This window comes from Xenopus tropicalis, chromosome 5, assembly GCF_000004195.4.
Source record: "Xenopus tropicalis strain Nigerian chromosome 5, UCB_Xtro_10.0, whole genome shotgun sequence".
Lineage (NCBI taxonomy): Eukaryota > Metazoa > Chordata > Amphibia > Anura > Pipidae > Xenopus > Xenopus tropicalis.
This window is the reverse complement of record NC_030681.2, coordinates 113,740,433-113,755,058: the sequence shown is the minus strand read 5'-3', so window position 1 is coordinate 113,755,058 and position 14,626 is coordinate 113,740,433. Positions and strand designations below refer to the sequence as shown.

Here is a 14,626-nt window from a genome sequence, read left to right as displayed (position 1 = left end):
AGGTATGGATTAGTGATGAGTGACATTTTTTGCCAGGCACAAAAATTTGCAGTGAAAAAAAAAAAATTGATGAGCATGGCAAAAAAACTAAAAATTGTCACTTGGGTCATTTTTTTGATGCGGGCAACATTTTTTTTACGTGCACGACAACTTTGTTTGCCGCATGTCATTTTTTGCATTTCGATAATTTTTCTCAGTTTTGAACATTGTTTTGTTTTATCCATCACGGACTATTAGCTACCTTTTTATGTTGACATAAAATATTTATGTTGAATGCATTTAGGGCAATGACACACAAATCTACTTGCAGGCAGCTACTTGTTGTGGCTACAAAATAGATAATACTGATAGGTGTCTTTACCTATGTTTTAGCAGAGACAATTCTTAGTATTGCTCATGGCAGGGTATTTTCTGGCATTTTGTAGCCACAACAAGTAGCACCATGTGTCATAGCCCTTTGAGTTGTTTTAATTGCTTGTCATGGCTACCTGTTTTGAAGAATGGGTAGCCCTTTGCCGATTCCAGATACTGGCTGTGATCAGCAGGCATTGTTCAGAAATGCTCTCTTCATCATTTCTGAGTGGTACCACATTTCCACAGCAGTGTCTGCCATAGGAAGAGTGTTTGCCGTTCATGCTGGAAAAAAAGCAGGCGCATACCGATAACAGATAAAACGCCATTGTATTTTACAGAATTTATCTGTTATTGGCTATGTAACCTGTGCCTCTTCTCCTTTTGAATGGCTGCCCTCATGGCTACACAGCAGCTTATTTATATAAACTATAGTAGTGTTTCTGAAGCAAACACACTGTTCCTTTAAAGAGAAGCATTTCTGTGTTGCTACAAGAGTATACTGATCATCACTATTGTTTCAGGGAGCACTGTATTAGTCTAACCCCCCATGTCTCATAGTCCTACCTGAAGCTCTACTGGCATGAATAATATATTGATGTCTGATGTTTTTGGTCTGGCATTATTATTGCCATGTCTTTTTCTAGTAGAAATGCAACAATAAAATATTTAACTATAGTTTTCTTCCCAGTTTTGCTTGTGAAAGACAAATCCACTTGGCAGTAAAACTAGATCATGCTGCTCTACAGATATAAACACAATTTAGTTCTAATTCCCATAGATTATCATTTGTTTTGCCATCTTATTTATGTAATATGCTTACATAAGGTATTCCAAAAAGGCTGAACTCAAACATTCCTGGTATAGCCCATTTAATATCATTCCAGTTGGCAGCATTATCTCCAAGCCAATGTCCTGAGTATTTGCCTGCTCCAGCAAAAGTCGACCGAGAAAAAATGATGCTTCTTTTTCCAGGGAAAACAGCTTTGATGGCTCTGAAAATGAAAATCCATTAGATATATGTAGGTTTTTGTAACTGTTTCCTAATTATGTTTATGCAGTAATGATGCTTCATCTTAGATACATTTAAAAAGCTACCAGGGCAGCAAGAATTCTGAGAATTCAAAAGTATACATTGTAATAAAATTACTGATCCAAGAATATATAGCTGTAAAAGCAAACTGCGTATATTTTCTGTTAGAATGAGACACCTCTGTGTCAATATCATTCCAAGTTGCTATTTCTGTTTACAATTATATTATAATAATAATAATGTTATATCATCTTATTAACTTTTTATTTACAAATGTATTTTTTAGCTTTGATAAATGGAATGTCTTGTTGACAAATAAGCACGTGTTATTTAATGGAAACCCTTTCTCATATTTGTATCATGAGATACAAAATATTATCAGTTGTTTTCTGAAATAAAAACAGTAATTGTATGGGAGAGAGTTCGTTGACACTGTTTTAGGTGCCAATACATATACAAGCAGTTTCCCTTGTGCCTAAAGGTGGCCATACACGGGCCGACTATAGCTGCCGATATCGGTCCCTTGGACCGATTCGGCAGCTAATCGGCCCGTGTATGGGGAGAGCAGATCGGCCTGGCCGACCGATATCTGGCCTGAAATTGGCCAGATCTCGATCGGCCAGGTTAGAAAATCTGGTCGGATCGGGGACCGCATCGGCTCATTGATGCGGTCCCCGATCCGACTGCCCCATTGCCGCCCACATAATCCGATCGTCTGGCCCCAGGGCCAAACGATCGGATTATTATTTTTTTTACCTAAATGGTCCCCGATATCGCCCACCCGTAGGTGGGGATATCGGGGGAAGATCTGCTCGTGTATGGCCACCTTTAGACCTTAGTGCAGGGATCCTTAAACTATGGCCCCCTCCAGATTAATTTACCCAGCCCCCACTGCATCCCCACCCCTGGAAGCGGGGGAGTTGGGGAGCTGGGAGAGGGAGGACTGAGTTGGGAGTGGGAGGATGCAGTGCGGAGCAGGGTAGCTGGGAGAGAGGACAGAGTGGGGAGCGGAAGGTTGCAGCAGGGAGAGGGAGGATGGAGCAGAAGGATGCAGAGGGGAGCGGGGGAGCTGGGAGAGGGAGGACGGATAGAGATGTAGCGAACTGTTCGCCGGCGAACTAATTCGCGCGAACATCGGTTGTTCGCGTTCGCGCAAATTCGCGGACTTTTGGCGATGTTCGCCATTTTGGGTTCGCCGCGGGTTTTTTTTGGCGTTATTTTTTGGCGTTTTTTTTTTTTTTCCTTTAGTTATTTTTTGGCGTTTTTTTGGCGTTGTTTTTTGGCGTTTTTTTTTTTGGCGTTTTTTTTTGGGCGTATTTTTCAGAGAATTTTTTGCTTGATCCCCCTCCTGCATGCCACTGTCCAGGTCGTGGCACCCTTTAAACAACTTTAAAATCAGTTTTCTGTCCAGAAATGGCTTTTCTAGGTTTTAAAGTTCGCCTTCCCATTGAAGTCTATGGGGTTAGCAAAGTTCGCGAATATTCGCGAGTTTTGCCGAAAGTCCGCGAACGGGTCCGCGAACATTTCTGGCGATGTTTGCTTCATCCCTAAGGACGGAGCTGGGAGCAGGGGAGCTGGGAGAGGGGGGATGGAGCAGAGAGCCGGGGAGCTGGGAGAGGGAGGATGCATGAGTAGGCCGTAGTTTGACCCCGCAGCAGGGAGCGGGGAGCAGGCAGCAAGAGTGGCCGTAGTTTGAGGACACGGGGGGGTGTAGTTTGAGGACTATAGTCCGGTCCCCTCAACAGTCTGAGGGACCATGAACTGGCCCCCTGTTTAAAAAGTTTAAGGACCCCTCCTTTAGTGGCATTTGATGAGATATGAGTTGCTTAATGAATAGCTAAATGGTAATGCATTAAAACTTTTTGACTGCTCAAATTGAGTATTTTGATTTTAGCATTTTTCTTAGGGGTTATGGAACGGGCAGTGTCAAAGCAATGGATGTCAAAGCACCTTTGACTGTAAGTCAATCCTTCTCTTTGCAAAGATATCAACCAATATCAATTGGTCGCTTATTTTTTCATAAGGAAAACTCGTTTGTATAAAAAACATGAATATTTAGAAAAATTCAGGTTTGAAAATATGGCTTGACTTTGCGTATGACAACTCCTATTGACTTCTATAGAAACTTGCAAGCTTTTACATAGTGAATTTTTACATTCCAGTCTTTGGGTTTTTTGCACTTAATAAATACCAGACATTCAAGTTTTTGAGCCATAACTCAAATTCGAGTTTTTTAAGTGCAAAAAAACTTAATTAAAAAATCAAACTTGACTGTTTATAAACCCCCTAATTGTTAAGACAATCTTTCTGGACATAAAGTAAGATAGTCAGTGTGGCTTGGTCTATTATTTGCTCTTCTGGATCCCTTTTTATTTGGTAATAATGCTCAGCAGATCTAACTAGACTTAATAATCTACTTTATTTGCTTGTAAAAATACAAATACTGGTCTTACTCTTCAGTAGATAAAGCCATTGAATATCCATATAAGTTGTGAACATCATAATGTAATCCCCAGGCCTGTTTTGCGTCCATGCATAAAGTCTTGGAATACATCACGTTATCCTTAATTCCTTGGAGAATATGAAAAAATATAAATGCATCGCAATTTTTTTTATAAAACTTTCTGCAACACGGGTACATTTGGATTGGTGGAATAAAGATCCGGTTGTTAAAAGACTGACTTGCAAATGTGTTAATGCTTTGACATATTTCCATGCTCATTTCACTTAAGCTATTTTAATGAACACCGCAGTTCATGGTAATCAATAAGTCAAATAGCAGACAAACTCTGCCATTAACCTTTACAACCACTGTTAAAAACATTTTGGAAACATAGTGGATTGGTAATTAGTGCCCCGTTGTAATCTGGTTTGTTAGACAGAGAGAATAAATAATAGAATGAAAGGAAAGGAAATTGCTGAACTACTGCCTCAAAAAAATAACAAGAAGAAAATTTGCTGATAGGTTTTTTAGACAAAATACACATAAACACAAAAATATAAGGCTAACAAAAAAAAAAAACTCCAAAGATGTAACAGCGAGCTATCAGAGCGCAAAATAGCTATGGAGAACAGATGTGTCTAAAGCATTAATATTCGGTTAAAACATCTCACAGGTACTGTAATTAGAATCTAATTCCCAACCTATATATACTTAAAGCGTTACAGCTCTTTAAGCATTTTATTTTGTGCATTATCTTACTTGGTGTGTATGGAGGATAGTTTAGCTTATTACTAGCACATCCTTTGTTTGAGCCTCTCACAAAGTTAGACACTTCATTCATATCCTGCATAAAGAAGATGGGGAACGGTAAACTTCAGATTAAATATGCCAGTGTAACCTTTACAGATGCTGATATTACTATCTATTGTTAACATTATTTAAAGTGCGCTTTACAATCATTTCACACAGCACTTTACAATGCAAAGGGATAGAAATACAAGACCAAATAATTAACATATACAGACAAACATTTTTCCAAAAATGATTCAGTGTTACAATTGGATACTGTTAAGAAACAGTAGAGGTTGGGCCCTGCTCACGAGAGGGAGAGTAAATGAGACATACAGTATGGTAAATATAGAGACCCAATTTACACTTTCCTGTTGTATCTGTTCCTTGCTCATACCCTCATTTTGTCACTGCCCTTTAACCATAGGCATTAGTATATTTATTTTTCTCTCACTGTTTTTTTTAGTGTATTGTCTATAACAGGCACAATGCAATGCACAATATGACCAACTTTCATATGGCTCATTTTCCCTGACAGCCTGAACTTTTGGGTAAAATTTTTGCAAAATATAATTATGGAAATGTATACTTGCAAATTCAAAGAATCTAGGTATTTGCTGAATAATTTAGTCAATGAATAGAACAAATTGAAAATACTGAGATATGGTTTGCAAGAAATGTACACTAAGGCCAGATGCTGAGGGCATGGTTAACATGAAAAATTCTAATTTGTAAGAACCACAGATATAGTTGGGGAGTGGAGACAAAAAAATACTCCTAATTTCTGAGGTATATGAATGGATAAAGTTGTGCTTTTAAATGTTCGAAGACATTATTGAAGCTGTCCTGCCCCACTGTACAAATGTTTTTTTCTTATAAAAATAGTGTATATCATTCCTATATTGCATCTTAATTTTTCACAGTCTGCATGTACTCACTGCTTATTCAGTCAAGCATAATATGTTAATAAACTAGACTACTTACAATCCAAATTCCATCATATGGCACCTGTTTGTAGAATTCAAGACATTCTTGCACCCACCATTTTGTGCAGGCCTCATTAGTATAATCAGGATATACTGTATCTCCAGGCCAAACCTAAACAGAAAATTGAATAAGAAGTCAAGATAAGATATATATATATATATACAATACCAAGTATGCCCACTACACTAAGTAAAAGGTAACTTTATCAAAAAAATGTTTACAATTATCATCCACTAACCATAACTAATCATAGCATCACTGAATTTGATTAGAAAATACTCCATTACATTATTTAAATAAAATCTTATATTAGTTACTTACTTTTCCAACAAGTGGTGTTACTCCATCTGACTCATTAACCCACACACCTAGATTAGTTCCTCGCTCATAGGCTAAATAAGGTCCATCAATAAGTGGAGTATTGGCAATAGCAGGATCCTGTAAGAGGTATTTTATACTTTAATAATATTATCAATTTCTGATTTTCCAGTGCAACTGTGCTGTTTCAAAACTAAAAACAAAACCCAAAAAGGTAACATTTGAAGGTTGAAAGTTTGAAAGTTTGAAAGTTTACAATTAAACCTACAGGCTAATAATGAATTACTTAGCATTTTCATGGTATCATTAAAACCACTGTAATCACAATGTTGATAAATGGGCCCCTTAACGTTTATTCTGCATCTTCTGCAGTTGATTTTACACTATTCTGAAATACTTTATAGGCTGGGGTTTAAACCAATGATAAAATGTAATGGTTTCAACAAGCTAAGTACTTCAGGATTCAAGTCTCCACAACCAGAGCAGCTGTGAATTATATTATTATTTTCTTGTAGCGCTATAAATAGTTACTATGTGTGGTTTTAAGCGAATTTTATAAAATAAAATTTGAATAAAAACACAATTTTTTAGTGTAGAATAATCAATAACATATCACCCTAGACGTTATTATTATTATGATTATTTTTTTAGACACTAAGGGAGGTATTTATTAACATTCGGATTTTTATGGTTTTATATTTTTTTAAATCTACAATTAAATTCATTTCCACCAATGGCAGTCATTTATAAAAAAAATCAGAATTGTAAAAGCATGAACAAAATGGGAAAACCACAACTTTTTCAATTGTTGCATGAAAACCATGTCTTCTTTGACGGACAAAAGACAGTGTCATAAAACCCCGACAACCTCTAAAACCACAAAGCAAAGAAAGATATTCCAATTGTAAAAGGGACACCTGCCATTGACTTTTTATTTTTTAATTCAGATGTCATGGTTTTGTCCCATAATAAATCATAAAAAAAATGTTTTCTTTCCGCTAAAAAATCAGGTTTTCGGCAACAAAAAATACTGAACCAAAAAAATCGAGCAATAGTAAATGCCTCCTTAAGAGAATAATAATTTACCAGTATGATGATGTATCTCTGCCCATGGGCATGCAAATCTTCGGCAAATGAGGGAAGATCCTTAAACTTGACCTTGTCGTATGTAAAATCTTTCTTTTCTTCCATATAATCAATGTCAGTAAACTGAACATCCTAAAGAAAAGAGTAATAATTTAGTGGTAACGCAAACACATTATTATGCAGTGATAAAACCAACCCTTCCCTTTCTCTTTTCTTCTGCCCTATTTTTAGGCTTTGCAACTCCCATAAGGCCAGTATTACAAAAAATGGTTATCTCCATGTTATATCCCTGCATATGGAGGGTGTAGCAATGGGTAGATATTTGAGTATGAAAGACTCTGTAGGTTAAAAAACTCTGTATAGAAAACATTGTACGTAGTAAAACTTCATAAGAAACTTGTGTAGGTTCCAAAGTGTTACTAAGTGATGTTTCTAGCCAGGTTTTTCCATTTTATGCTTTTTGTTTCCATTAATAAAATGACTAAAGTCTGGTTTAACTGTGGTGTACACACTTTTTTACACAGACACATTTTGCATCATATAACTGTTTATGACATTTAATATGTTTAGAAATATGCTTCTAAGTAGTAATGGGCGAATTTGTCCAATTTCTTTTTGCAGGAAAATTTATGAAACAGTGAAAATTTTCAAAATACATTGAAGCCAATGGGGGGTGTTTTGCAGCAACATTTTCCATTCTGCACAGCTTTTGTTTGCACCTTTGAAGTCTATGGGTATTCATGGGTAATCTGACATAGCCTTAGGTGATGTATCTTACTCCAGTAAGCAGCTAAATATTGTATGTAGTTTTCAGTCATGTTGAACTACAGGAAATGTAATATTGTTAGTTATTATAAGAATGGAAGATTTCATGATGATTCCATAAATAATGAGTACTGTGGTGCCACCTATTAACTATTTGACTTGTGTAGGTTCCACAATTTTACAAAGTAAAGTTTCTAGCTAAAGTTTTTAATTAGATTCTTTTTTTCCCATTAGTAAAATTAATAACTTGTAGTTCAACTATGGTGTACACACTTTTTTTACACAGACAAATTCTACATTGTTTAACCATTTTTGACTTTCAGTTTGCATGTTTAGACATCTGACCCTAAGTAATCTGACACAGCTAGATAATATAGGTAAGTCCAGCTAATTACTGTATGTAGTTTTCAGCCGTGTTGAACTGCTGGATGCAAGAAAATTGAATTTTGTTTGTTAACAGATAAATGGAAGACTATTGTGCCACCTATTACCTGTCTAAAATCTTATAAATGCTAACTGGAAATATATTGATGTGCTTTTACTGCTTTTTTAAAGATGTATATATGTCAACATTAGATAAACAAATCTTACATATGGTATTCCAATGGCTCTGTTTCTTTCCACCACTTGTTTTACTTCATCAAGAGATGAGTAGCCCCAGCGACTCAAATGAAAGCCAAGTGTCCAATATGCAGGCATGTAAGGTCTTCCAATAAGCTAATGAGAGAAATAAATAATGACTTTTAGGATGTATTATGTTTGAAGAAGGATTTAATAACAAGAAGTTTGCCTTCAAACAATTCTGAAATAATGCCTATTGCATACAAAACAATAGTTTCTGTAAAAAAATATAAAAAGACATATGGATCACCATTGTCTACTGCCTTTATATTATCAGCAAACTGAAGAACTGCAAGTAACGTGGAGCCCACAATTATAAATTAAAAACCAACACTATTGCACATTTGGGCACAGTTTCCAATATCTGTAGTCCTTGCCACCATTGTTAGTGGGAAGTGACCAACAGTTATGTAAAATTTAAGTTTATCTTAAGTGCATTTGTACATACAACACACTTTAGCAGAGCATGGAAAAAAGAATATACCATGTTGTGGTAAATGTTGTTATGGCAAATGAATTAGTAAACAAATTCTTATCCATCTAGAGCATGTCACATTATTTTGTTTGATCTACTACATTTTTGTACCCATGTTAGGTACCCTTTTATAAATTACAGTATGTTTGTTTCAAACATTAGGATATATTTGTGAGATCAATAATTTCTCACTACAATGTAGAGGATGTTATGGTTACCTCTAAGTATTCCATTACTACTTGCTCTGGACTGTTGCCTACAAAGACGTAGAAATCGAGGATACCTCCAATAGTTCGGTATGTAATGGCTGGTGCAGGCTGAATTGTTACTTCTGCGAAGGGCATAAAATCATAGAATGGGTGGCACTGATAATTAATATCACACAGAATCTCAAACAAATGTCAACAATTTGCACCTTAACCCAAGTGTTTAAAAAAATACAAACATTAAGATCCACATATAACTACAAGAAAACCAAAAAGCTACTCACAGCCTTTCTAACTTGACATGTTAACAAAAATATTTAATATATTTTTGTAAGTCATTTAAATTAACCTTATACTAATGAATGCAAATGCAAATTAACCCTGAATTCCCAAAATATAAAGAAACCCCCCCCCTCCCACCTCTTCCCTTCCAACATATGCAACACTTCTATTCTTCTTTATGTTTTCCAAAATTTTAGTAGGTTTGGTCTTCTTTTGCCTCTGTTTTATAGTTTGGGGAAGACAATTAAGAAATGTTGCTAAATTAAGTCTAAATAATTGTGCAGTTGGCATCAAGTCTCTTTCATCTGCCATGCCCATTGCATCATATTTTTTCTGCTTCTTGTGAAAAGAATCATTATTCCAATAATTATCCCTATGCTCAATCCCATCATAGCTGCCAAAAACATACAACAAAAATGTATTTAGAATTAATATTTAACTTTATAGGTATAGAACCTGTTATCCAGAATTCTCCGGAACTGGAGTTTTCCGATAAGGGGTCATTCTATAATTTGGATCTCCATACTTAAAAGGAAAAGTCAACCCAAAATATAATTTGTGCCTAATAAAAAAAATATATAATTCTAAGCAACTTTACAAAATACATTTATTACAAATTTGTATATATAAAAGTAGTCCTTTTCTATCCCCTGGCCTGGGGGCTCTGGCTTTTGAAACAATGTAACACAAACCAGCAGATTGACAGACCTGCCTTGCTGGAGGAGACTGGCATTTGCAACATTGTTTAAAAAGAAACAACCAGGAGTTCAGCAAATGCTGCTTTTAGTAGCGATTACATTTTACAGATATTTTTAAAGCACCAAAAATTTCCAATAGATTCACATTGGAAAGTTGCTTGAAATAATGTTTTCTTTTGGGGTTGACGTGTGCTTTAAGTCTACCAAAAAAATCTTTTAATAAATGCAAGAGGATTGTTTTTGCCTCCAATAAGGATCAATTATATCTTAGTTGTCATCTGACCATCACTGGGCTTCCATTATATCATACATATCATATAATAACAGAACTGTTTAAATCCTTTTGTGTATGGGCCTAAACTCAATGTCCACATCAACCTAATCTTACTTGGTAATTAACAACATGATTATTATATAATAGAAGACATTTTTCCCCAAGTAAGGTGGTTAACTACTTACCCATAGCATTGCTGTTCATTAAGAAAACTCCAAAAGAAGATCCATCTGTATCTTCCAAACACAAAAAAAATGTATGTGCACCATATAAGTTATTTCCATCCTGGGGAAAAAAAATAGATCAAGCTAAATCCTTTTAATACTCTTAACTATGTCAACCTTTTAACAATAAAGGCTATCAATACACAAATACATGCTATTTTTACTAAAGTACTTCACTTTCTATAAATTACTGTTGCTAATTAAAGGGGCCCGTTGATCAGCTGGCTTCTGTTACATTGTTTTAAGATAAAGAACCAAAGAACAAAATAGAGAATCTTTGATTTCAATACAAGTAACATTAAAACCAATGGGAATTTTTAACTCGTTTATATAAAAAAAAGTTTAATTGGGTGAGGTGGAGTTGATTTGTAAATGAACTAAAACAAAGTTGACATTTATAGCTAACTCGATATACATTGTAAAGTATTTATATTGAACTTTTGTAAGAAGTTGTGCCTAATGAACATTCTAAACTGTACATACCATACAGTACAGTACTTTCTGCAATATATGTGAGTAAAAACTAGAGCAATGCTGTGGCTTTAATATAGTAAACTTTAATGAATGTAGTAGGATAATGTAGCATTTTGCATTTAGATTTTTATTCTGTATTAACCATGGACAGATAAAACAGACTATGTTGGTGAACGTAGCACATTATTCATTGCAAAGGGGAAGTATGGCATTGCTTACCATATTCTACATTATAGACCTGCTGAAAGAACCCAGGTATCTTTGAAAATGTATGCTTTGGAAATATTGCTTCTTTTATATATTGGTCTATTAAAAAGGCATTATAATCTTCTATATTCTTGTTATTCTTTTACAAATGAATTATTATATGTCATGATTTGTTAACCAGTGATAAGCTCAGCATTGCTTAAAACAAAAGGAAGCAACTTTCATAACACATACATTGATTTTCCCAAGTTCTGCAATGTTTGGCAAGCTGTAATATACTACTTAATTGAGCTACATGGATTTTCTAGCAATATAGATAGCATTTGTTCTATACAACATTTAGCAAATGGAAAAATACTATTTATTCTCTAACAGAGAAGTTTAGAGTAAGCCCCACTTTTGCTTATACTATAATTTATATTAATTATTTATTGAAAGCTATTCATTTGAAGGCTAAGTAGCTTAGATACATTCCTTTGCTAGTAATTACAAACTTCAAGATTGTTATATACAAAACCGAGACACTGTAATGAGCATGTAATCATTTAGTAAGGGATTATAAAAACAAGTACTAACACCATTGGGAAACTCATCTCTTGTAAATATAGCCCATTTCTTCCAATAGGTATCATGTTTATATTGTCTGTGAACATGTTCCCCCAAGCCATAGATGTTAGAACTTGGTAATTTAATGGAGAGCTGTAAAACTTGGTCAGCATACAGAAGTGGCCCAATCGTAGAATCAAACCTGGTAAAACACAACATAAAAAGTAAATAAAGGTGTATTTATTTAAAGTGTTTACAATTTCTAGCCATAATACTACAGAATAATGGGAGCTTTGAAGCCCTTGGAGGACTTAAAACACTTTACAGGAGAAGGAAAGATAAAAATCCCTGGGGGGGGGGGGGGAGTTGCCAAATTTTAGGCCACCCATTCCCAGTGCTTACCTTTTACCCTTGGGCTGGTGCTCCTGTTAGGATAAAACTGTGCCAGCCTGAGGTAGCTGTGAGGGAGCGATCCTCACCTGTTTCTCTTCATTCTTCTGAATCCCAGGGTCGGTGCATGCACAGTATACCAAGTTTCATGTTAAAGTTCTGCATTTCACTTGACTGCACATGCAGAAGTAGTGCAAAGACAAAGGAAGAGGATCGCTCCCTTGCAGGTACCTTGGGCTTGTGTGGTTTTCTCCTAACAGGAGCACCAGCCCGGGGTAAAAGGTAAGTGATTACAATCCCTGGGGGGTGCGTAAAATTTGGAATCCCCCAGTGATTTTTATTTTTCCTTCTTTAATACTGCAGAAAGTGCTTTATAATGGGAAGTATATATATATTTTTACATCAGAAACCACAAAATTGATCTTGTTAGACACAAGGGCACTGCTTCTTTAACATGCAATTCAACTCTTAAAAAATGCATTCCATCAGACTGTCATATGGTGAAATGCCATTTATTACTCCAGAAGACACATTTACATTGCTCCAGAGGCCAATGGCAGTGACCTTGGCATTACACATGGGCTGTTTGCATCTGTCACCCATACAAACACTGCCTATGAATAGTTTTTATGCTAACATCACTTCTTGAGAGGGTTTGGAGCTCTGTTCCAACTAAGGACATGTCATTTAAGTTGAATTGTCTGGGTACTTTGGGCTAAAAATGTGTCCAGATAATTCTGGTCCTATAGTGTATACTTTCTGAAAATTTATGAGAGGTTATCAGCATGTATCAGCAAATGCCTTTCTGATATACAGCTATAATTAACTTTATTGATGCACCTATAAATAAAGCACACAGAGTTTGTTATCAAAAATACCAGCCCCCCTTTATAAATGACAGTTACCCAACATATACTGTAACTACCTAGCTTCTATTCAGTGATGTAAATAGCATTAGTAGGGTCATATAACAAGCAAAAACAGTTTCTTGCTTCCATGACATCAATAAACTAACTTACAGAATTCTGGAATTTGATTTTCTTATCACTTGGATTCCAAAAGGTTTGTCCAACAGCTTGTAGTCATAATTTAAATTTGATGCAGCTGAACCTGTAAACTCTTTTATATGTTCATGGGGAACTTCAAATCGTTTGCTTTTTGGGTCAGTAATCTGTATTGGAATAGATTTGAAACATAAGGATTTCTCATGTTAGTGAATATTCTTTCAAAATTATTATTAAAGGGGATATTCACCTTCAGACACTAGTCTGAATTTGAAGAGCTTCAAAACCAGGACAAATGAAAAAAAATCATTCTGAACTTGTTCTGTACTACATGGCTTTCCTCTTCTGCTTCATTTGCTTATTGTTGATGCCACTGGCTGGCAGGATTCAGCCAATTGGATCAATGAAATGCAAATAGGAGAGGGTAGGCATGTGCAGTAACCAGTTCAGTTTTAACTTCCTGTTTGGGCAGAATGCAATTTGGTGACAGCGAACCCTTTCAAAGAAAGAGCAGAGAGAGTTTTAGCAGTGCTGATCCTGGTCTGTAGCTTCAAAACTAAACCTTTTTAAATAATAAAGATGAATTACAAAAAAAAAATTTTCTGACAGGGACTCTTCAAATTTAGACTATTGTCTGAACATCCCCTTTAATGTTATACTTCTAAAGTGAGTTCAGCATGACATCCAAAACTGCAATAAAGTAGAGAAATATGAAGATTTCTTATTTTAGTTAATTTAGTTTATATCAACATAATACCAAAAAATGTAACACCAACCTTGAATCTAAAGCGATTATTGGATTGCATTTCTGCTGCTAGGAGTAATTGTTCAATGTTGTTTTCATAAATTGCAGGAGCGGGCAGCCTTTGGAGGTTAGCTTCAAATCCTGCATAAATATCACATAGCCATTATTTGTCTGCTTTTGAAATGTTCTGAAGCTGTTTTCCTAACAAATGTTTACTAGAAAGGTAAGGCAATATACCTGCTTGAGTATTTTTTTTTCCCTTCACTTCATATCCATGAGCATTTGTAAAATAGCACCATGGAACATTAATTACGTCATGAGGACTCCAACAGCAACCTCGTTGTATGCAAATTTCCTGTTGTGGTAGAAAAAGATATATGGCAACATCACAATCTTCATGCCATTTTATTTACACATAGTTATTGCTAATTAAAGTATCTTAAATTTCTGGATATAACAAAATTTCTGAATTCATAGCATCTATCTGTATCATACTAGAAGTAGAAAATTAATTTTTAGAAGTGCCAAGGTCCTTGTTTATGGTCATACAATTTTTAAAGGCAGCAGTGAGAATTAAATTCAGAGATGAGCAGTTTTCTCTGCAACAGATATATAGCAGTAACAACGAACATGAACACAACTGCTGCCAAAATATTGTATAAAAAAAGAGCTTTTAGACCTTGTCTAAAATGATCTGACTCTACCATT

The 14,626-nt window shown here is 35.3% G+C and overlaps 1 protein-coding gene across 2 annotated transcripts in view; it reads right to left on the bottom strand.

Annotated features, from left to right (window-relative positions):
* The window catches only part of mgam (maltase-glucoamylase), a 106,992-nt gene that overhangs the window by 80,105 nt on the left and 12,261 nt on the right, over nucleotides 1-14,626 (bottom strand). For both annotated transcript variants that reach the window (XM_031902367.1, XM_012963433.3), the window contains exons 4-16: nucleotides 14,156-14,273; nucleotides 13,950-14,059; nucleotides 13,189-13,340; nucleotides 11,810-11,981; nucleotides 10,514-10,613; nucleotides 9,087-9,199; nucleotides 8,364-8,489; nucleotides 7,008-7,139; nucleotides 5,925-6,041; nucleotides 5,601-5,714; nucleotides 4,587-4,671; nucleotides 3,838-3,955; nucleotides 1,175-1,346 (exon numbers count right to left, since the gene is read on the bottom strand). In XM_031902367.1, the coding sequence (XP_031758227.1) occupies nucleotides 1,175-1,346; nucleotides 3,838-3,955; nucleotides 4,587-4,671; nucleotides 5,601-5,714; nucleotides 5,925-6,041; nucleotides 7,008-7,139; nucleotides 8,364-8,489; nucleotides 9,087-9,199; nucleotides 10,514-10,613; nucleotides 11,810-11,981; nucleotides 13,189-13,340; nucleotides 13,950-14,059; nucleotides 14,156-14,273 (1,629 nt within the window). The remainder of the gene's footprint in view (nucleotides 1-1,174; nucleotides 1,347-3,837; nucleotides 3,956-4,586; nucleotides 4,672-5,600; nucleotides 5,715-5,924; nucleotides 6,042-7,007; nucleotides 7,140-8,363; nucleotides 8,490-9,086; nucleotides 9,200-10,513; nucleotides 10,614-11,809; nucleotides 11,982-13,188; nucleotides 13,341-13,949; nucleotides 14,060-14,155; nucleotides 14,274-14,626) is intronic.